The following is a 19794-nucleotide window of genomic DNA, read 5'->3' as shown; positions in this document are numbered from 1 at the left end:
GCTTGTGGATGTGTTTGCCAATCTGGAAGCTCTCTGAGCCCCATTGTTCAGACATTTGTATGGAGGGTTTATCATGTAAGCATGATGAATTATTAGATCCACTTCCAGCCCCTCTCTTCTCTCTGGTGAGTGGAGAGTAGGGCTGAAAGCTCCAAGCTTCTAACCATGGTTTGGTCTTTCTGGTGGCCAGTTCCTAACCAGGAGCCCACTAAGAGTTGCCTCATTAGAACAAAAGATGTTCCTATCACCAGGAAATTTCTAGGAATTTAGCAGCTCTTTATTAGGAATTGAGGTCAAAAGTCAAATACTAGAACAAAGGATTCCCCTGTCACCCATACCTGCATGGGTGTTAGGAGCTCTGTCTCAGAACCTGAACAGTGACCAAACATTAGATCAAAAGGTTCTCCTGGCTTGCTTGCTGCTCAGGAAATCACAAGGGTTTTAGGAGCTCTGTGACAGAGACTGGGGTCGGGGATCAATATAATATTTCTTACTATTTCACAGGGAAGGAAACTGAGACACAAACATAGTGACTAATTTGCTCAAAAGAGCAACTCAGAGAGGTCTGGATTAGAACTCAGATTGTCTGATTCCTAAACTTGTACTATTAACCTGCCACATGCCGCTGCCCCAAAGGAGTCACCTTTGAGATGAACTTTGAGAACTGTGTGACCTCTAATGATAAGGTCAGGCTTGGGGCACTTGTCAAAGCTTCAGGCCTTGGCTAGCATGGCATCCAATGCCCCCAAGGCCAGTTCTGCCCTCACACAGGCCTAGGTACAGCTAGACTCCTGCTGCCTTGAGCCACCCACTGTGCCTTGGGCCACCCACTGTGCCTTGGGCCACCTGTGAACCTCCCTGACTGCTGCGTGAGACTGCGATGTGGGCAGACACAAAGATTTGGATTTTCCCATGTAAACTCTTGGCATCCAGACCACCTGGATTCCCCAAGCCTACAAAATTATCCCCAGATCAAGTTACCAATTAGCCACGCATTGTGATTGAATTCTTGAGGCTATTTACGCCTTTATGAAATTCTCAAGGCTAACCTTGGGCTGGGTCAAGAGAAAGCTGGCTCAGCTTTCAGGAAAGAGCGTTCAGCCGGCTGGGAGTCACTCCACCTTGTATTGTGTTTAATTCCTGAGCACACCAGGAACAAATGGTGGCCCTGCGCCTCTGCAGTGCTTTTTCTGAGAGGATTCTCCCTGTGAGTGTCCCTGGGTGGACTTTCACCAAATGGGCGTTCACCTTGTGGGAAGATTTCTTTCCTATCTTATAACCTACGTGTCCGTGGCCAGGTAAACCTGGGACCATAGTCAAAAATGGGACCCTGGAAACCCCACTGCTCTGGAGTCGCTCCTGAGTCATTGAGAGGTTTACAGAAATCCCCCGCACATGCTGCCGCGTGCAGTGCTCCTGTGACAGCATGCTCCTCCCTCTCACAGCCTGAATGGCCACAAGCCACTGCTTCAAGATTATTGTAGCTGCTTCCATGGTCAGGCTTCCTGGGGGCCTTGCCTCACCCTGAGGTTGGTGGCAGGGGACCCCAGGCCTCCATGATGTGCACAAATACCCTGTATCACCCTTGGCCCTTCTCTATCTCTCTTAACCACTTTCTTTCTCCTTTAGCCACTTACAGATATGCAAAGACTCTTTATGTCACCTATACTTTTGTGTGTGTTGCATCAGTCACTAGAAACATGCCATCTCCAGCACGGTGGCTCACTCCTGTAATCCCAGCACTTTGGGAGGCCAAGGTGAGTGGATCACCTGAGGTCAGGAGTTCGAGACCAGCCTGACCAACATGGTGAAACCCCGTCTCTACTAAAAATACAAAATTAACCAGGCATGGTGGTGCGCGCCTGCAATCCCAGCTACTCAGGAGACTGAGGCAGGAGAATTGCTTGAACCCAGGAGACAGAGGTTGCAGTGAGCTGAGACTGCGCCAAGTAGCGTCTTGCACTCCGGCCTGGGCAATAAGAATGAAATTCTGCCTCAAAAAAAAAAAAGAAAAGAAAGAAAGAAAAAAAAAGAAACACGCATCTTCCACTTGTGTTCCCACAGTCACATCACTGCCAGGGGAATTTTCTCCACCTTGCTTTTATTACACTCTGACACACAGACCACAGATCACAGAGTGGATCTCTCTCACGCACACTTCATATATATGTATCTGTCTGTCTGTCTCTATCTCTCTGTATCTTTTTTTGGTCACAGCTTTCTTTTCCATTGGTCCTTGCAAGAGTTCTAAAGATAGGGTGAAACCAGGCCACAGATGGAAAAACTCATACCCTGTTGTCCTCAAACTTTGCCTGTTCCCTTATATCCAATGTTTGGGTTTAAACAAGTTTGTTTGCCTCAACTCTATCTTCTTTTGGGGTTTAGTATCTTCCTATGTGGGCCCTTGTGCTCTCATGCAAATAAGCCTGTAGTGTCTTCTACATATTGAGATAGTCTTTGTAGCACACACCTAACTCTTGTAATTCCACACCACACTTCTACATCCTCACTATATAAATAGCCAAACTTATTAAGCACAATATTGAAATCACTATACTTTATACTTCTAGTTGTTTTTATTAATAGCCCTATTGTTGAGTTAAGCTTCAGTATACTAGAGGAAAAACAGATGTTCACAGACAAAGGATGAGAAATCAACAAAATATCCTAATTATTACATTTTTTATGCAATCATGTGACAGCTGCTTACTGAGCCCCTAACCATACCTCTGTACTAGGTGAAGGATGGGAAGATAAGACAACTCAGACCTGGCCCCTAGCCTCAGAGAATGTACTCTCTAGTTGAAGCGGGATTGGGTGGGAGATATGGTAAGTGAAGACACTACAGGACCATGATGCAAGGCAAAAACAAAACAAAACAAAAACTGCATGCCACACAAAGTTATGTAGAGTGTGATGGTTGTGTAGAAAAAGAGAGCTTCTTTCTGGCTTGGCAGGTCAGGTGGTATTTTAATGGGATATTATTATTGAGAAATGGGTGGGATTTGAATGTATCAAGATGAAAGTAAGAATTACTGATGCCCCAAAAGAAAGAACATGAGCCAAGGTATTACATTAGTCCATTCTCACACTGCTATGAAGAAATACCTGACACTGGGTAATTTATAAAGGAAAGAGGTTTAATTGACCCACAGTTCTGCATTGCTAAGGAGGCCTCAGGAAACTTACAATCATGGTGGAATCTTCACAGGGCAGCAGGATGGAGCGAGTGGCAGCAGGGGAAATGCCAGACATGTATAAAATCATCAGATTTTGTGAGACTCACTCATTATCATGAGAACAGCATGGGGGGATCTGCCCCCATGATCCAATTACCTCCACCTGGTTCCACTCTTGACACGGGGGGATTACGGGGATTACACTTCAAGGTGAGATTTGGGTGAGGACACAGAGCCAAACCACATCATGCTGCCCCCGGCCCCTCCCAAATCTCATGTCCTCACATTTCAAAACACAATCATACCCTCCCAATGGTCCCCCAAAGTCTTAATTCGTTCCAGCATTAACCCAAAGTTCAAGTCCAAAGTCTCACTTGAGACAAGGCAAGTCCTTTCCATGTATGAGCCTGTAAAACCAAAAACAAATTAGCTACTTCCTAGATACAATGTGGGTACAGGCACTGAGTAAATACACCCATTCCAAATGGGAGAAATTGGACCAAGACAAAAGGGCTACAGGCCCCATGCAAGTCCAAAATCCAACAGGGCAGTCATTAAACCTTAAAATTCCAAAGTGATCTCCTATGGCTCCATGTCTCACATCCAGGTCATGCTGGTGCAAAAGGTGAGCTCCCACAGTCTTGGGCAGCTCTGCCCAAGCTCCCTGTGGCTTTGCAGGATACAGGCCCCCTTCTACCTGCTTTCATAGGCTAGTGTTGAGTGTCTGCAGCTTTTCCAGGAGCATAGTGCAAGTTGTCAGTGGATCTACCATTCTGGGGTCTGGAGGATGTTGACTTTCTTCTCACAGACCCACTAGACGGTGCCCCAGTGGGGACTCTTTGTGAAGGCTCCAACCTCACATTTCCCTTCCACACTGCTCTAGCAGAGGTTCTCCATGAGGGCTCTGCCCCTGCAACAAACATCTGCCTGGACATCCAGGTGTTTCTGTACATCCTCTGAAATCTAGGTGGAGGTTCCAAACCTCAGTTCTTGAATTCTGTGCACTCACAGGCCCAGTACCATGTGTAAGTCACAAGGGCTTGGGGCTTGCACCTTCTGAAGCAACAGCCTGAGATGTACATTGGCCTCTTTTAGCCACAGCTGGGACTGAAGCAGCTGGGAATCAGGGAACCATGTCTGGAGGCTGTGCAGAGGAAGGGGGCCCTGAGCCCAGACTAGGAAATCATTTTTCCCTCCTAGGCCTCTGGGTCTGTGATGGCAGAGGTAGCCATGAAGGACATTTTCCCCATGGACATGCCATGGAGACATTTTCACCATTGTGCTCATGATTGACATTCAGCTCCTTGTTACTTATGGCAAATTGCTGTACACTCTGCTTTCTCTTGAATGCTTTGCTGCTTAGAAATTTCTTCTGCCAGATATCCTAAATCATCTCTCTCAAGTTCAAAGCTCCACAGATCTCTAGGGCAGGGGCAAAATGCTAACCAGTCTCTTTGCTAAAGCATAGCAAGAATCACCTTTGCTCCAGTTCCCCAGAAGTTCCTCATCTCCAGCTGAGACCAGCCCAGACTGGACTTCATTGTCCATATTACTATCACCATTTTGGTGACAACAGGTCTCTAGAAAGTTCCAAACTTTCCCACATCTTGCTGTCTTCTTCTGAGCCCTCCAAACTGTTCCAACCTCTGCCTGTTAGTTCCAAAATCGCTTCCACATTTTCAGGTATCCTTATAGTGGTGCCCTACCATTTCGGTACTAATTTACTGTAGTAGTCTGTTCTCACACTGCTATGAAGAAATATCTGAGACTGGTTAATTTATAAAGGAAAGGGATTTAGCTGACTTACAGTTCCACATTGCTGTAGAGGCCTCAGGAGACTTACAATCATGGCAAAAGGTAAAGGAGAAGCAGGTACCTTTTTTGTTTGTTTGTTTTTTGAGACAGAGTCTCACTCTGTTGCCCAGGCTGGAGTGCAGTGGCAGAATCTCAGCTCACTGCAACCTCTGCCTCCTGGGTTGAAGCGATTCTCCTGCCTCAGCCTCCCAAATAGCTGGGACTACAGGCATCCACCACAACGCCCAGCTAATTTTTGTGTTTTTAGTAAAGATGGGGTTTCGCTATGTTGGCCAGGCTGGTTTCGAACTCCTGACCTCAGGTGATCCACCCACCTTGGCCTCTTAAAGTGCTGGGATTACAGGCGTGAGCCACTGTGCTCAGCTGCAGGCACATTCTTCACAGGGCAGCAGGTTGGAGTGAGTGCCAGCAGGAGAAATGCCAGACACTTATAAAACCATCAGACCTCATGAGACTCACTCAATGTCACAAGAACAGCATGGGGGAAACTGCTCCCATGATCCAATTACCTCTACCTGGTCCCACCCTTGACACATTAGGATTACACTTCAAGGTCAGATGTGGTTGGGGACACAGAGCCAAACCATATCAGCTGTTGAGGTGGGAAAGTGAGGACTGAATGCTGAGAGTAATAGGAAATTCAGTTTCCTGAAGTAGAGGATGCAATAAGGGAAAAGATCTGAGATGCAATCAGATGTGGCCAGTGGAGAAGGACTTGAAATCCTTAGTAAGCCATGTGTACTTTATCCAGTAGACAGTTCAAACCATTAAGGGTTTCTGACCATGGACATGACATCATCGGAATTGTGCAATAGAATAGATAGAGACTTTGAGAAGAAAAAATGGAAGAAAGATCTCAGTCAGGGAGGCCAGTTAAGAGGCTCTTGCAATCAGGCAGGTGGCAACCAAGGGCTTAGAGGAGAGGAAGTTCTGCATGAGAGACACTGCCAAGAGAGGGTCTGGAGACTTAGGAATGGGTTGTAGCAGGCGCAGGTGGGACTTTGCAATTACAAAGGTAAAAGCCATTATTTACCCACAAAACTTCCTTGATATGACGCAAAACCATCACCCTAGGCTTGCAGTACACTATGAATGGTGCCTCCTAGGATTGTGCAGCATGCAATACATACAACACACGTGATACCTCTCTGCAGTGTAACCCCCTTTATCCACAATTGTCAACTGAGCAGAATTTCCATAGTAACTATGTGTGCAGCCTTTATCACAGGTCAGTGACTCAGCAGATTTTTCAAGGCGTTGAAACACTTCGAAGTCAAGACAGCAAGGAAAAGAGCTAGGAGAGTCTGGATGACTCTGAGTGCTTTTCATCCAACCACGGACAATGCTCTGCAGCATCCCGCATTCTTTTTCTTGACAGATTAGCTAATATAATTAGCAGAATCTGGCTGGATATGAAGAATGTAAGCAACCTTGATTTGGAAGTCAGTAGGTCTAGATTATAGACTCGGATCATTCATTTCCCCATTATGTGATCTTGCACAAGCAGTGCTCTTTCAGCCTCAGTCATCTGAAGGGTGGCACAGGCATTATGCAGAAAACAAACCACGGCAGTGGAGCAAGAGCAGCCTTAGACAAAGTGGTCAGGGAAGGCTTCTTGGAAGAAGCGACAAGTGAGCTGAAATCTGAAGGAGAAGGAATCAGGAATGGAAACAGGGGGTTGGTGGCGGGCAGCGTTCGAGGCAGAGAGGACGGCAAATGCAATCTTCCTGAGGATGGAGCAAGCTCAGAGTGTTTGACAAAGCCAGGTGGCTCACTCCTAAGGCTCTTTCATCGACTTCGGGAGAGTTGTGTTTTGTTGTTAATTTTATCTTTGTTTAATTTTGAAGAAAATCATTTTACTAATAAAGTTTAAAGTCCATTGTTAAAAAGTCTAATGGAAACCAAAGGGCAGACACAATATCACGGGGCGGCGGTTTTCCAAATGTTTATGCATAGAGAAGTGAGCCCACTTCAAAGCCAAAAGAGAACCTACAGGAACCTGAAAAGCTGTGCAAAGCAGGTCTGAATAAAGATCAAGCAGGGATATAGGTTTCTGTTTCTGCGGACTGAAGTCAGAAACCAGAGCTTTATCCGATCACATGAAATGGGCTCACAGGGCTCTGGTGTTACGATTTTCCTCTCTCAGCTGTGGGAGTTGGCCTTTTCTGTGATTGATGGTCAGGTTCCAGAGAACGTCCATGAGACAGGAAAATCTCTTTCTGGAAGAAAGTGTGCTCATGATGGCAATTACATTGGGCATTTGCCTTGCTGTCGTCTTGTTTCTCAATGCTACGGTTTTTTTTCTTTTTTCATTCAGGAAAAACAACGTAGGAGAGTGACACAGCAGGGGATCTCGCTGATAAAGGACCTGCATCTGAATCCAGCTCCTCCAGGCATGGGCCGTGTGTCCTAGTTACTGAGCCGTCTGGAGAGCCTTGTGCCTCATCAAAAGAAGAAGGACAGTAATCCTTGCCTTGCTTTCCTCCTAAGGTTCTTACGAGGCTTACATGAGAGAACAAGGATGAAAGTATTTTGTAAACTCTACTGTCCTGTGTATAAAGCAGAGAATAGCATCTGTGGTGTTAGAAAATGCCTGGAACTTTGTAAAGATGTTGTCTGATTCAACATTACTGGAGTAAACCACACCGTTTTATTAGACAGAGTGAAACACTCCACCGCGGAGAGATTGATTTTTACACAACTGAATGATAGATTTTACATGCCGCTTTTGAACAGAATAATTTATTATAGCACAAACTAAATACAAAGCTCTGAATAAATAATCATGTTTTGCAGTCATCACATCTGCAGGTGGATATGTGAACATTTCCATAAGCACATAAGGATACAGGCGTCACAGACGTATTTGCATTCTCAGATCGTTACATATTTAGTGAGGGAAGCCCAGAGTCAGGGTTCTCTGCGGGTAAGAGCTAGATGCCTTGGGATGAGCATACCGGGCACCGTCTCAAATGATTTGGACTATGTGACTGTGTTCTTTTCTCCTTCAGACTCTGGTCAAGAAAGTGTATTGGTAACAGGTTGCTCCACCCTCAAGTTTAGGGCACTCTCCCATGCTCTTTCAGGCAAAGTTTTTTAACACCTCTCTAAGAAAATTCACGAATCAGAAGTATTCCCCCAGCTTCAGTCTGACAGTCAGGACCCCCACTCTGCACCTCTTTCCTAGGATCTTATCTCCCCCTTTCAAGGGACAGGGCAGTTGAGTCTATACGTCCACACAATCGGATCTGACAAGGCTGGAAGCTCTCCCTCCAGAGCCCATCCTCCCATCAGTGTCGGTCTGGTATTCTGTGTGGGTAGCAGTAGAATATGGCTCACATCCGGTGGCTCGCGCCTGTAATCCCAGCACTTTGGGAGACCGAGGCAGGCAGATCACGAGATCAGGAGATCGAGATCATCCTGGCTAACACGGTGAAACCCCATCTCTAGTAAAAATACAAAAAGTTAGCCGGGCATGGTGGCAGGTGCCTGTAGTCCCAGCTACTCGGGAGGCTGAGACAGGAGAACGGCGTGATCCTGGGAGGCAGAGCCGGCAGTGAGCCGAGATTGCACCACCGCACTCTTGCATGGGTGACACAGTGAGACTCCATCTCAAAACAAAAAAGATTCACATCACAGCATAAGACTGAGACATTGGGTGTATCAAGCTTGAAAGAGATCTGGAAGGTAATTGAGTTTCATCTGATACCTGACTTCCTTCTCTACTTGACCTTTGAATAGCCACTCATTTCTCCAGTGTCATAGAGCACATTCCACTGCTGTCAGAGCTGGCTGTTAGGACAGTGGTTAGGGCAGATGGCCTGAAGCCATCCCCGCTGTGATCTTTATCCTCTCGTCCTGATTCTGCCTTCTCGTGCCACCTGACACAAGTCAGACCCTTCTTTCTCAGGACAACCCTTCACAGTCCCCTGACTGTTTTATTCTGGGCTAGGCACTCCCTGTTCCTTCAATTACTGCTTCTAAGAGGTACTTAGTCCCAGGAATACAGTCTTCAAAATGAGTCTCTTTTCCCAAAGACTTTATGGCTGCTTGGCTAGTGGAGGACTAGATTCTTTCATTCCTGTTCCCTGCCAGCCTTTGCTAGGGATAGAATCACTTAGGACCAAGGCAAGAGCAACTCAAAGTCTCAGAAAGACAATCATATTTTGGTTTTGTTTTGTTTTGTTTTGAACACACCTCTAGCCCAGGCCTGGCAGGATGCCTGGCATTCATTTGAACAGAGGGCCTGGTATTAGCAAAAGTTGCCCATTCTTCGCGTGACTGTGAGATCACACTAAGCAACCTGCCGTGCTGGAGCTCCGCAATTAGGAAGTGTTTGGAAGCAATATAAGCTTTGCTCAGAAGGTCTGTATGTGAGGCCTAGATCTGCTCTTGCCATTACTGAATCTCAGCTTTCTCATCTGTATGGCGGAGATGATAAGCCCTTCCTTGTTGAGTCATGGGACAATCGTACAATTCAGGTGAGCTAGTGGAGGTGAACACACTTGGCGAAGGGCACACTGAAGTGTGAACTGTGCAGGCTCATCTTGCTCACGACTAGGTCGCAGACCATCTCTAGCTTGCCCCCGCCTATAACCCTCTACTTTTGGAAAATGAGAAACACTTTTAGAAAAGGACATTCAGAACTGCCATATCATTGCTGAGGCTGACTTTGCAAAAGGAAATATTTCTTCGTGTACCAAAAAAGACAATGATTCTGCAGTCTTGAAATGCTAAAATATCTTCATGCCCTCTTTTAAAACCAGAAGTAACAGGGTACCCTTGTGGCTGGGAGACGCCGCGTTCCTAGAATCAGCTGCAATCGCAGAGCCATCAGCCATGCTCAAAAGCCCAATTAGGGGGAAGCAATGCTTGCAAATGCTATTGATAAGTTGCAAAGCCAGCCTGGGCCAGGACACTTATCCCCTGACCAGAACATTCACCTAGGATTTGATGCTCATAATAAAAATTTTGCTTTTGCCTTAAAGCATTATGTGTAGATGTGCTCCTAGAGTTCAGTGTTGTCTCCTGAGCTAACAGAAACCTGAGTCTTCCTTGTTTTGAACAAATCAAATATAACCAAATTGTAACAGTGATAAAATAAGGAAAATTTTAGTTTTCTGGAAACTGAAGCCACAAACTTAAAAAAATGTACTGGTTGTGTAAGAACAGTACATCAATAGTGCCATATAATGCTGTAGCATGAGACTAATGTTTCTCAAAAATAATAAAGCAGAGGAGTGAAAATTTCTGGAGTTGGCCACGTGACATGAGAGGTTCCTAAAACGTAGGATAAGTGACTGGGGTTAGGAGAAGTGGACTGTAGTGGACAGCACTAGTGTTCTCTGATCTGTTATTTTCCTTTCCTTCCCAGGACTGCATCCCAGACCAATTCTATCATTTTGTGGGGCCTGATACAAAATGAAAATACGGGGACCCTTGTTCAAAAATTAAGAATTTTAAGATGGAAACGGTAGAGTGTTAAAGCAAGTGTGGGCCCTTCTAAGCGTGGGGCCCTGTGTAGTGACAGCTCATAAGCCCATGAAGCATCCCTAAACACAGGAGACTGCACTTTCCAGCTCCCTGGCCCAATCCTTGACTAATGAGATATGCGTAGGGAAAGCGATGTGTGCCATTTTTGCGGTGAGGCAGTGAAGAGTCCACATGTGATCTCCAGCCTATTCCTTCCCCCATCACAGTCAACACAGAGTCCTTGCATCGAGTTGATGGAGCCATCAGGTTGAAGCAGTCGCTGCTGTAAGAATAGCAGGTCCAGAGTGTCACCTGGATCATGGAAGAAGCGCTTGTGTGTTAAGGCACTGATATCTGAGAGGTGTTTTTTATTGCAGCATAGGCTGAGCTTATCCTTAATAACATGTAGAGTAAGGCCAGAAGCAGAAGAAAAAGCCTCAAATCTGAAAAGCACTACAGAGGAAAGGAACCAACCCAGACAGTAAAGATTGGTGTAACGTTTCCCATGCATTAGTTTTTCCATCGATGAAGTAAAAATTCAAAAATGCTCTTTAACATGTTACAACTCCATGAGTATACACAGTACTACTTCCCCTTAATTCATTTTTATAAAAAGGAAAGTATTGTCCTGTCCTAAGAAGAAAGATCACATATTTTTCCCCTTCAGCCTGCTTGTCTCTTGGCCCATAGCAATTCTTGGCCCATTCTTGCCTTCACTGAACGCCTCCAATACCTTCACAAGCCAAGAGGAAAGCACTCTTCTGGGTCAATGTTCTTCTCTGTAGAAAGCATTTTATCAAACAGACTTTAGTCTGTCACCATGATTTGACAGGTATCCCCGAAACTCCAGCTGATGTTACAAGAGTCTCATTTCTTAAAATCAATGAAACTGGTCCCTTTTGTCATTGTTTCTCTGTAATATCACCTTGGATATCACATGTCCTTCAAAGTTGTTCTTCGTTGCTCTCAAATACCGGATTGCTGTAAGACACGCCCCTGCCACACTCCGGCATGTCAGAGTGGGAGGTTTGGTTCAGCGGGGGCCAACTAGGGTCACCTGCCAAATCCCTCTGCCATATCCGATACTGGCTTTTTGACTGATAGCCAAAACATCTTTTAATCATCATCCACAGGGCTCGATTTTCAATAACGGCCTCCTGCAAAATAAAAGAATTACTTTTTACAATCGGGGTTGAGTGTTTTGAGGCTACAGCCCTCCACAGGTCATTATAAGTCACTACTGCACTGGTGCTTAGATCCAGCTTGACAACGAGCTTGATCACTGGACGAATCTAAGGTGGTTTCACTGGACAGGTATTGGCTTCTCAAATGTTTCTACTTAAGTAACTCCTGTGGGAGAAGTAAGAGGTACAACATTTCAAGACTCTGGGAACATAACTTGAAATGGCTTGCCTCAAAAATAAAGTTTCTTTTTCATCTCACATCTAAATTAAATTTAAAATTATTCAAATTCTATGTTTCACTCCATAGCACATCTATATTTTATTGGATATAAAATGACATTTAAAATTACTTACTACTAAATACTAAATACAATTGACCCTACATAAAGATGTGGCCCATGTATGACATGTTTTGGATATACCCTGACATATCACTGCATATTCATAACAACAGGTTGATGAAATTAAAACACAGGCCAGTCTTGGAGTTGAACAGATCTGGATTTGGGTCCCAGTTCTGACACCTATTATGGGCAGAATAGTTACTCTATCCAAGTCTCAGTGATTAGAATAATCCCTTCCTTATGTTTGTTGTAAGGCTTATATAACTCCCTTTACAATGCAGGGCAGGGCAGGGCATAGCTCTCTCCCTTTGCCTATCCTTCTGAACTACTCATTTAACAAATGGCTAAGCACTGTGGTCCTGTTCACACATGTCTCTAACCTTCACCTTCACTGAAATACAGTTTTAAGATTACAAAAGACATGTGTCTTTGAAAACATTTTGCAATGCCATTTTATTTCATGAGTTAAGAGTGTGCCTTGAATAGAGCCTAAGTTATAACTTATTAACTCATGAGAGGTTATCATATTAAGTAGTAGTTTTCCTAAAATCTACCCATTTTTGCCATTTGGGTTCCGCTGCCCATGAAAGGATAGAGAACAGCTAGTCTGAATTAATCCTGTGATAACTGACCATCTGCTGGCTGCCAGGCTGTTAAAGATCCATATAGCCATCTCAGCCTCTTGGAAACTTAGCCAGATGAGTTATTCTACTTTCCTGCAGCAAGATTTTTTGTCCTTTTTAATTAACAAGAAAACAGTAGTTCTTCTTAGAGCTGGGATAAGGCAGGAGCATCAAATAAAGGTTTTAAAATCTTACTTCCAGGAAACCTTAGTAAGCCTTAAAACAAAATAGATGAAACCACACACACACACACACACACACACACACACACACACACACAGAAAGAAAGAGAGAGGAACTTCAGTGCTCTCCATCTCTACATCTTGCCTTGAGTGTTTTTTAGTTCTAGAGCTATGATGACCTCTATCACCTGCTGCTCAGGAAGAGGAAATACAGAGAGGTGATCTGTCCTGTTACCGCACATCATAAATACAAGGCAGAACTAGTGACATGATTTGAATTTGTGTCTCCATCCAAATCTCATGCTGAATTATAGTCCCCAATGTTGGAGGAAGGGCTGGGTGGGAGGTGACTGGATCAGAGGGGTGGATTTCCTCCTTGCTGTGCTCGTGATAGTGAGTTCTCATGAGATCTGATTGTTTAAAAGTGTGTAGCACCTTCCCCTGCTCGGGCCATGTAAGACCTGCCTTCTTCCCCTTTGCTTTCCACCATGATTGAAAGTTTCTTGGGGCCTCCCCAGCCATGCTTCCTGTACAGTCTGCAAAACCATAAGCCAATTAAACCTCTTTCTTTTATAAATTACCCAGTTTCAGGTATTTGTTCACAGCAGTGGGAGAATGGACTAATAACAACTAGAAACAAAAAGAAAGCCTTGGTGAGACATTTCTTTAAAAAAATTTCACCACATGAGCTCTTTTGACTGGCTACTCAAATAACTCATACATACAAGCATACCTATATAAACACATAAATAATTGTTTTAAAGGTGGGGGTAATTAAAGCTATCCACACCAGCTCTCATGCCTCTCAGCTAGAGGTTAGATCATGAGCCCTGGCAGAGTAAGGATAAGGTCCTGCTCAAACCTGTTTGTTTCAGGGCTGATCAGAGGTTAGATAAGTGGAATAATTTGCCCAAAGTCAGACAGAAAGAAAGTGGTGGAGCCAGGATTCAAACCCAGGTAGATTACCCCTGAGCTTGTGCTCTTAACTGCAAATATGCTGAAAAAGGAAGAACTTCCTGCTAGAGGATTATGGAAGACTTTGATACTTAATTCCCATACAGCCCATTCCCTCCCAACTCTTCCCTGCCCACCTAAAAGGGAAAAATAATAATAAATGGTCTAAGCTACACTGTGTAATTTTCAACATGGATCCACTTTCCCAGAATCCTTTTCTACTCGTGATGACGACGAGACACAAGTCTAATCAATAAGGCATAAAAGAAAGTCTGCTAGTGAGCTTCACGAAAAGTTCATTTCCCAAGAAAAGGTTCAGACTTGATGGAAACTGGCTTGCTGTGGCCTCTCCTTCCATTTTCTTCCTGCATTGAAAACAGATGTAAAGTCCAGCTATGTAGAAGCTATCAGGACACCACAATCTCAGGCACAAACATGAAAGACCACGTCTGAGGATTCTAGAACAGAAAGGTGAGAGAGTGTGCATTCCCAGTGGCACTACTGAGTTACTAAGCCAGTCCTGAAGCCACCTACCTTCAATCTTCTTATTGAGTCAATAATTGTTTTTTAAGCCACTGTTGGTTAAGTTGTTACTTGCCTATCTGATCCAGAGATCAGGAAAGATACATGAAGAGGATAATACTACAGCTGTGCCGTACAGGATGGAATAGCACTTTAATACGTAGAAATGGAGGAAAGATACACCACACAGAGGAAATCCTCTAATTACGAACAGGGATAAGATGTACACACTAGATTCTTCTTTAAAGGGCAAAGACCATCATTCTGCCGTTGGGTCTGAGGCCACCCGTGATAATGCTCTTTTATTAATCCGGTTGCTTTAGAGACATACGGTTTAGCATATTGCTTCTCAAAGTGTGATCCCTGAACTAATCACATCAGAATCGCCTGACAACCTGCTAGAAATGCAAACTTCTGTGCTCCTTCTAGGCCTACTGAATCAGACCCACTGCGGGTGGGGCTTGGCAATGTGTGTTGTTTTAACAAGCCTCCCAGGTGATTCTGATGCCCACTCAAGTTTGAGAAGCTCTTGTTTAGCACATAGAGAGAAGGTCCAGTACTGAAATTCTATGTCCTGTTCTGCCCCCAGCCCCTGTGCAGCCTTCCCTCTGCACAGGAGTAAGTAGGGAGGGCTCGCCGAGGTCCTGCCTGCACAACAGTGCAGGGAAGTCAGGCTGCAGGTTCTCCCAGCTCACCACGACACTCCATTTGCTGCGACAACTCTAGTTCTGTAACTCAGAGCAGAAACAGAGACAGATGGGATTCAGAGCTTCACCTCTCCTTTGTTCATAAATGCCTTCTCAGGGCACCCCTGCCTAACAACAGGCTTTGAAGAATGGAGATTGTGTCTGGTAGTACTGAGCGGGGAGAGCGTGAATCACGTGGAGAAACAAAGCAGGAGCACAAGCTCATTTCACTGAGGAAATGGAGCACAGGGGAGCTGGAGAATAAAAGCTAGAAAATGGAGCAAATGGGAGCTGGAGAATGAAAGCTAGAAAAGCTCACTATGAATGTCATTTCCCATCTGTAAGGCAAAAATGATATAAGTTAAGTGAAAGAAGCCAGACACAAAAGGCCACATATTGTATGGTTTCACTTACACGAAATATCCAGAATAGTCAAAGCCACACAGTCAGAAAGAAGATTAGTGGTTCCAAGGCCCAGGAGAAGGTGGAAGAGGCAATGAAGAGCAACGGCTAGTAGGTACAGGATTTCTTTAGCAATGATGAAAATGTTCTGCAATTAAGTACTGTTAATGGTTGTACAACTCAGTGAGTGTACTAAAAACCACTGAATTGTGGACTTTAAAAGGGTGAATTTTATGGTGCGTGAATCATATCTCAATTTTAAAAAGTAAATCGTGTTGGGTCTTTATTTGGAAAATGTAGAAATGAATAGGACCTTAGAGATCATAACTCCATTGTCCCCAGCCCCACCTGACAGATGGGAAAACTAATGTCCTGCTTGGGACTCATCAGAGGAAGGCAGCATTGCTTACGCTGTGAAGGAAGGGAGCCCTGCACTGCTGAGTCCATGTCACCTAAAGCTGTTTTCAGAGTCCCAAAGAAGTCCCCTCACACACACGCATGCACACACACAAGATGAACAGCCCAAGATCAGCACACTTACCTCGGCCACAAGGGACACAATGAAATTCAAGCTGAGCATGATGACAATGGAGACCCTCCACAGGATGGGCGTGCAGAGCAGCTGGCGGGAGATGATGAAGCACGGTTAGTCTGAAGACAGGCAGACGCTGGAAACACGTTCACATGTTCACAGTATATATTTTCATAGGTTATAAATCTCACATGTAATATATATGTGTGTCTATTACATAAATCGTATACATATAAAGAATTTCTAAGCTTGTATGCACAGAAAAAGTATGGAAAGGTTATACTCATGATCCTAATGATCTGGGGGTTATGAGTGTTGCTTTTCTTCTTTTATCTTTTTTTTCTTGTGATGTGCGTGTTTCTCTGTAATTTCTAAATTTCCTAAAATAACTTTGGTCACCTTGCAATTAGAAAGAAATAGTAAAATCACTTTTTATTTCCTTGTTTTGTTCTGTTTTCAAAAGGGAGGCAGGAATGTGGCTTTATCTCCAGGAAGCCTAAGGGTACACATGTCAAACCTTCACAACTGGGTAGCATTGCCCTCTTCTCCCTGGTGCCACGTCTCTCCCCAGCCGCGCCCTGCTTTTAGCACTGGCTCAGGGCATCTCCCTCAGGACTGTGCATCCAGCTGCACAGTGTGCCCTCACAAGGGCACTTGCTAAAGGAGCAAATGGAGGTGAAATCAAGCCAGTCATGACCTGTCCCTTTGCCCATTTTCTCTGTGTCTCCCCCAACCCCTCCAGGCACATTCCTGATATATATGTATGGTGAATGAATGGTGAGTTATTCTACTTTCCTGCAGCAAGGTTTTATTGTCTTCCTTAATTAACAAGAAGACAGTAGTTCTTCTTAGAGCTGGGATAAGGTAGGAGCATCAAGTAAAGGTTTTAAAATCTTACTTACTTCCAGGAAACCTTAGTAAGCCTTAAAACAAAATAGATGAAACCACACACACACACACACGCACACACACACACACACACAGAAAGAGACAGAAACTTCAGTGCTCTCCATCTCTACATCTCGCCTTGAGTGTTTTTTAGTTCTAGAGCTATGATGACCTCTATCACCTGCTGCTCAGGAAGAGGAAATACAGAGAGGTGATCTGTCCTGTTACCGCACATCATAAATACAAGGCAGAACTAGTGACATGATTTGAATTTGTGTCTCCATCCAAATCTCATGCTGAATTATAGTCCCCAATGTGGGAGGAAGGGCTGGGTGGGAGGTGACTGGATCATAGGGGTGGATTTCCTCCTTGCTGTTCTTGTAATAGTGAGTGAGTAATTGAATAGTAATTCAATGGGTGAATTAATGAATGAAAAAGTGCCAAGGGCATCCCACTGTACCTGGCACTGTCTTATGCATGACCTCATGCGTTAGTGGGAGTAAAAACTGAAACGGTTCTATAGAGGACAATGTTCTCAAAGTTAAAAATTCAAATCCACTTCTAGGAATTTATCTCAGAAATATACTTGTATATGGCTAAAATGATATATGCACAATAATATTTTTATTGCAGCTTTGTTTGTAATAATACTTGGAAATAACTTAAATGTCTATCAATATGGGACTACATATAAAGCATGGTATACATATGACATATACATAATATACACTTATATAAAATAAAATATTCTATTAGCATTAAAAAGAATGAGGAAAATGTATGTAATGATATGGAACAATTAATACTATTACATGAAAGAAGCAAGGTGCAGGACAATGTATGTGTTGTAGCAGCCATGAAAATTTTCCACTCAGATCTGCTGCTGGGAGGATAAATTGTGGATACCCCAACTGTTATGCTCAGAATCCACCACCACACATGCTGTAAAGCACATCTAAAGTCATAAGCCGCACATAGCCAAGAAATGAGGACAGCATGGATTCTAATCAGACTCATTCCTATGAGACGTAGAAACTCCTGATGGGCCATGCTGCTATAAAGACACATGCACATGTATGTTTATTGCGGCACTATTCACAATAGCAAAGACTTGGAACCAACCCAAATGTCCATTAATGATAGACTGGATTAAGAAAATGTGCCACGGCTGGGCGCGGTGGCTCAATCCTGTAATCCCAGCACTTTGGGAGGCCGAGACGGGCGAATCACGAGGTCAGAAGATCGAGACCATCCTGGCTAACGCGGTGAAACCCCGTCTCTACTAAAAAATACAAAAAAGTCGCCGGGCAAGGTGGCAGGTGCCTGTAGTCCCAGCTACTCGGGAGGCTGAGGCAGGAGAATGGCAAAAACCCAGGAGGCGGAGCCTGCAGTGAGCCGAGATCCGCCACTGCACTCCAGCCTGGGTGACAGAGTGAGACTCCGTCTCAAAAAAAAAAAGAAAAAAAGAAAATGTGGCACATATACACCATGGAATACTATGCAGCCATAAAAAAGGATGAGATCATGTCATTTGTAGGGACATGGGTGAAGCTGGAAACCATCATTCTCAGCAAACTATTGCAAGGACAGAAAACCAAACACTGCACGTTCTCACTCATAGGTGGGAATTGAACAATGAGATCACTTGGACACAGGAAGGGGAACATCAAACACCGGGTCCTATTTTGGGGAGGGGGGAGGGGGGAGGGATAGCATTAAGATATATACCTAATGTAAATGTCAAGTTAATGGGTGCAGCACACCAACATGGCACATGTATACATATGTAACAAACCTGCACGTTGTGTACATGCACCCTAGAACTTAAAGTATAATTAAAAAAAAAAAAAGAAACTCCTGATGGGCAACTTTGGCCTGACTTTCTTAGTGCACTGCAGTTTGAGATGCTACACATCCAGCCCTCCTTCTTCCCTCTCTTCTTTTTAGAGGATAAACCCACATCACAGTGCATGCCTCTCCCCACTTCCTCTGGCTTTCTATTCCCCTCCCACCACTCCAGGAATTTCCTCCAATAAATCTCTTGTATAACTAAACTGAACTTGACATCTACCTCTCAGAAGACCTGAACAAATATAATAGTTTTCTACTATTTGTGTAAAAATGTGGAAGAAAAATGTACAAAATATGTCCCAATGTATGTAAAATAAACTGGTGTCATTGGTTGCCTCTAGGGAGGGGAACTGGTGACTGGGAATCTAAGATGGAATGAGGATTTTCACTATATGGCTTTTTAAACATTCGGATTGTGAATCAAATGAATGTGTTCCCTATTAAAATAAGTTATAATTTTCTAAGTAAGCAGTTTCTAGGTTGCAAAACAACATGATTCCATTCTTTTAAAAAAACTAAAAATTAGTCAACACACATTTATAATACATGAATTGTAAAAGAAGGAAGAATATAGTGAATAATGTTATAATTTTCCTTGTCTGCACATTCTACATTTTCTAAAAAGAACAAATATTTTATGTAATAATAAGAAAAATAATTGTTTTAAAAGTGAATAATAATTCTTTGCAGAATCCTTTGCAGTCATGCTGGCAATGATCCTACCCACATTCTCTCCAAATTAAATATGTTTCCTATTTTGTTATACTAGAGGACCCAGCCTTTCTGTAAGAATCTTTTTCTATCAAAAAGTGACATTCAACTCATCATATCTTATCCTTAACTTCTGTAGGATTAAGAAGTTTGAGCTGACTTAGAAGACCAGTGGGCAAAGCCTACTTATTTCCATGAAAACTTAATTTAATTCATGAAGGCACTTAACAACTGCTAACCACAGTAATGTAATTACAAAAATAAAAAGACACATGCTAAATATATGAGTATGTCAAACTAAAGGTATTAGTATGCCAAATGTCACTGTGGGTTTGTGCAGGTGTTGCTGGTTGGAAACACACTATATGCTTTAAGTGCTTGTTTATATTCAGGAGTCTGATACGCAATGATCAGTCAGTCATTCCTTTGTCATATTTTGCCATTCTTTG

General features: G+C 43.7%; 1 protein-coding gene across 4 annotated transcripts in view; it reads right to left on the bottom strand.

Annotated features, from left to right (window-relative positions):
* Window positions 1-3119: 3119 nt before the first annotated feature.
* The window catches only part of LOC105470832 (ATPase 13A4), a 169874-nt gene continuing 153199 nt past the window's right edge, over window positions 3120-19794 (bottom strand). For all 4 annotated transcript variants that reach the window (XM_071090645.1, XM_071090647.1, XM_071090646.1 and 1 more), the window contains 2 exons: window positions 15905-15985; window positions 3120-11623 (listed from right to left, as the gene is read on the bottom strand). In XM_071090645.1, the coding sequence (XP_070946746.1) occupies window positions 11411-11623; window positions 15905-15985 (294 nt within the window). In that variant the 3' untranslated portion in view covers window positions 3120-11410. The remainder of the gene's footprint in view (window positions 11624-15904; window positions 15986-19794) is intronic.

Source organism: Macaca nemestrina, chromosome 2 (assembly GCF_043159975.1).
Source record: "Macaca nemestrina isolate mMacNem1 chromosome 2, mMacNem.hap1, whole genome shotgun sequence".
Classification (NCBI taxonomy): domain Eukaryota; kingdom Metazoa; phylum Chordata; class Mammalia; order Primates; family Cercopithecidae; genus Macaca; species Macaca nemestrina.
This window is presented reverse-complemented; position numbering and strand designations above follow the sequence as displayed.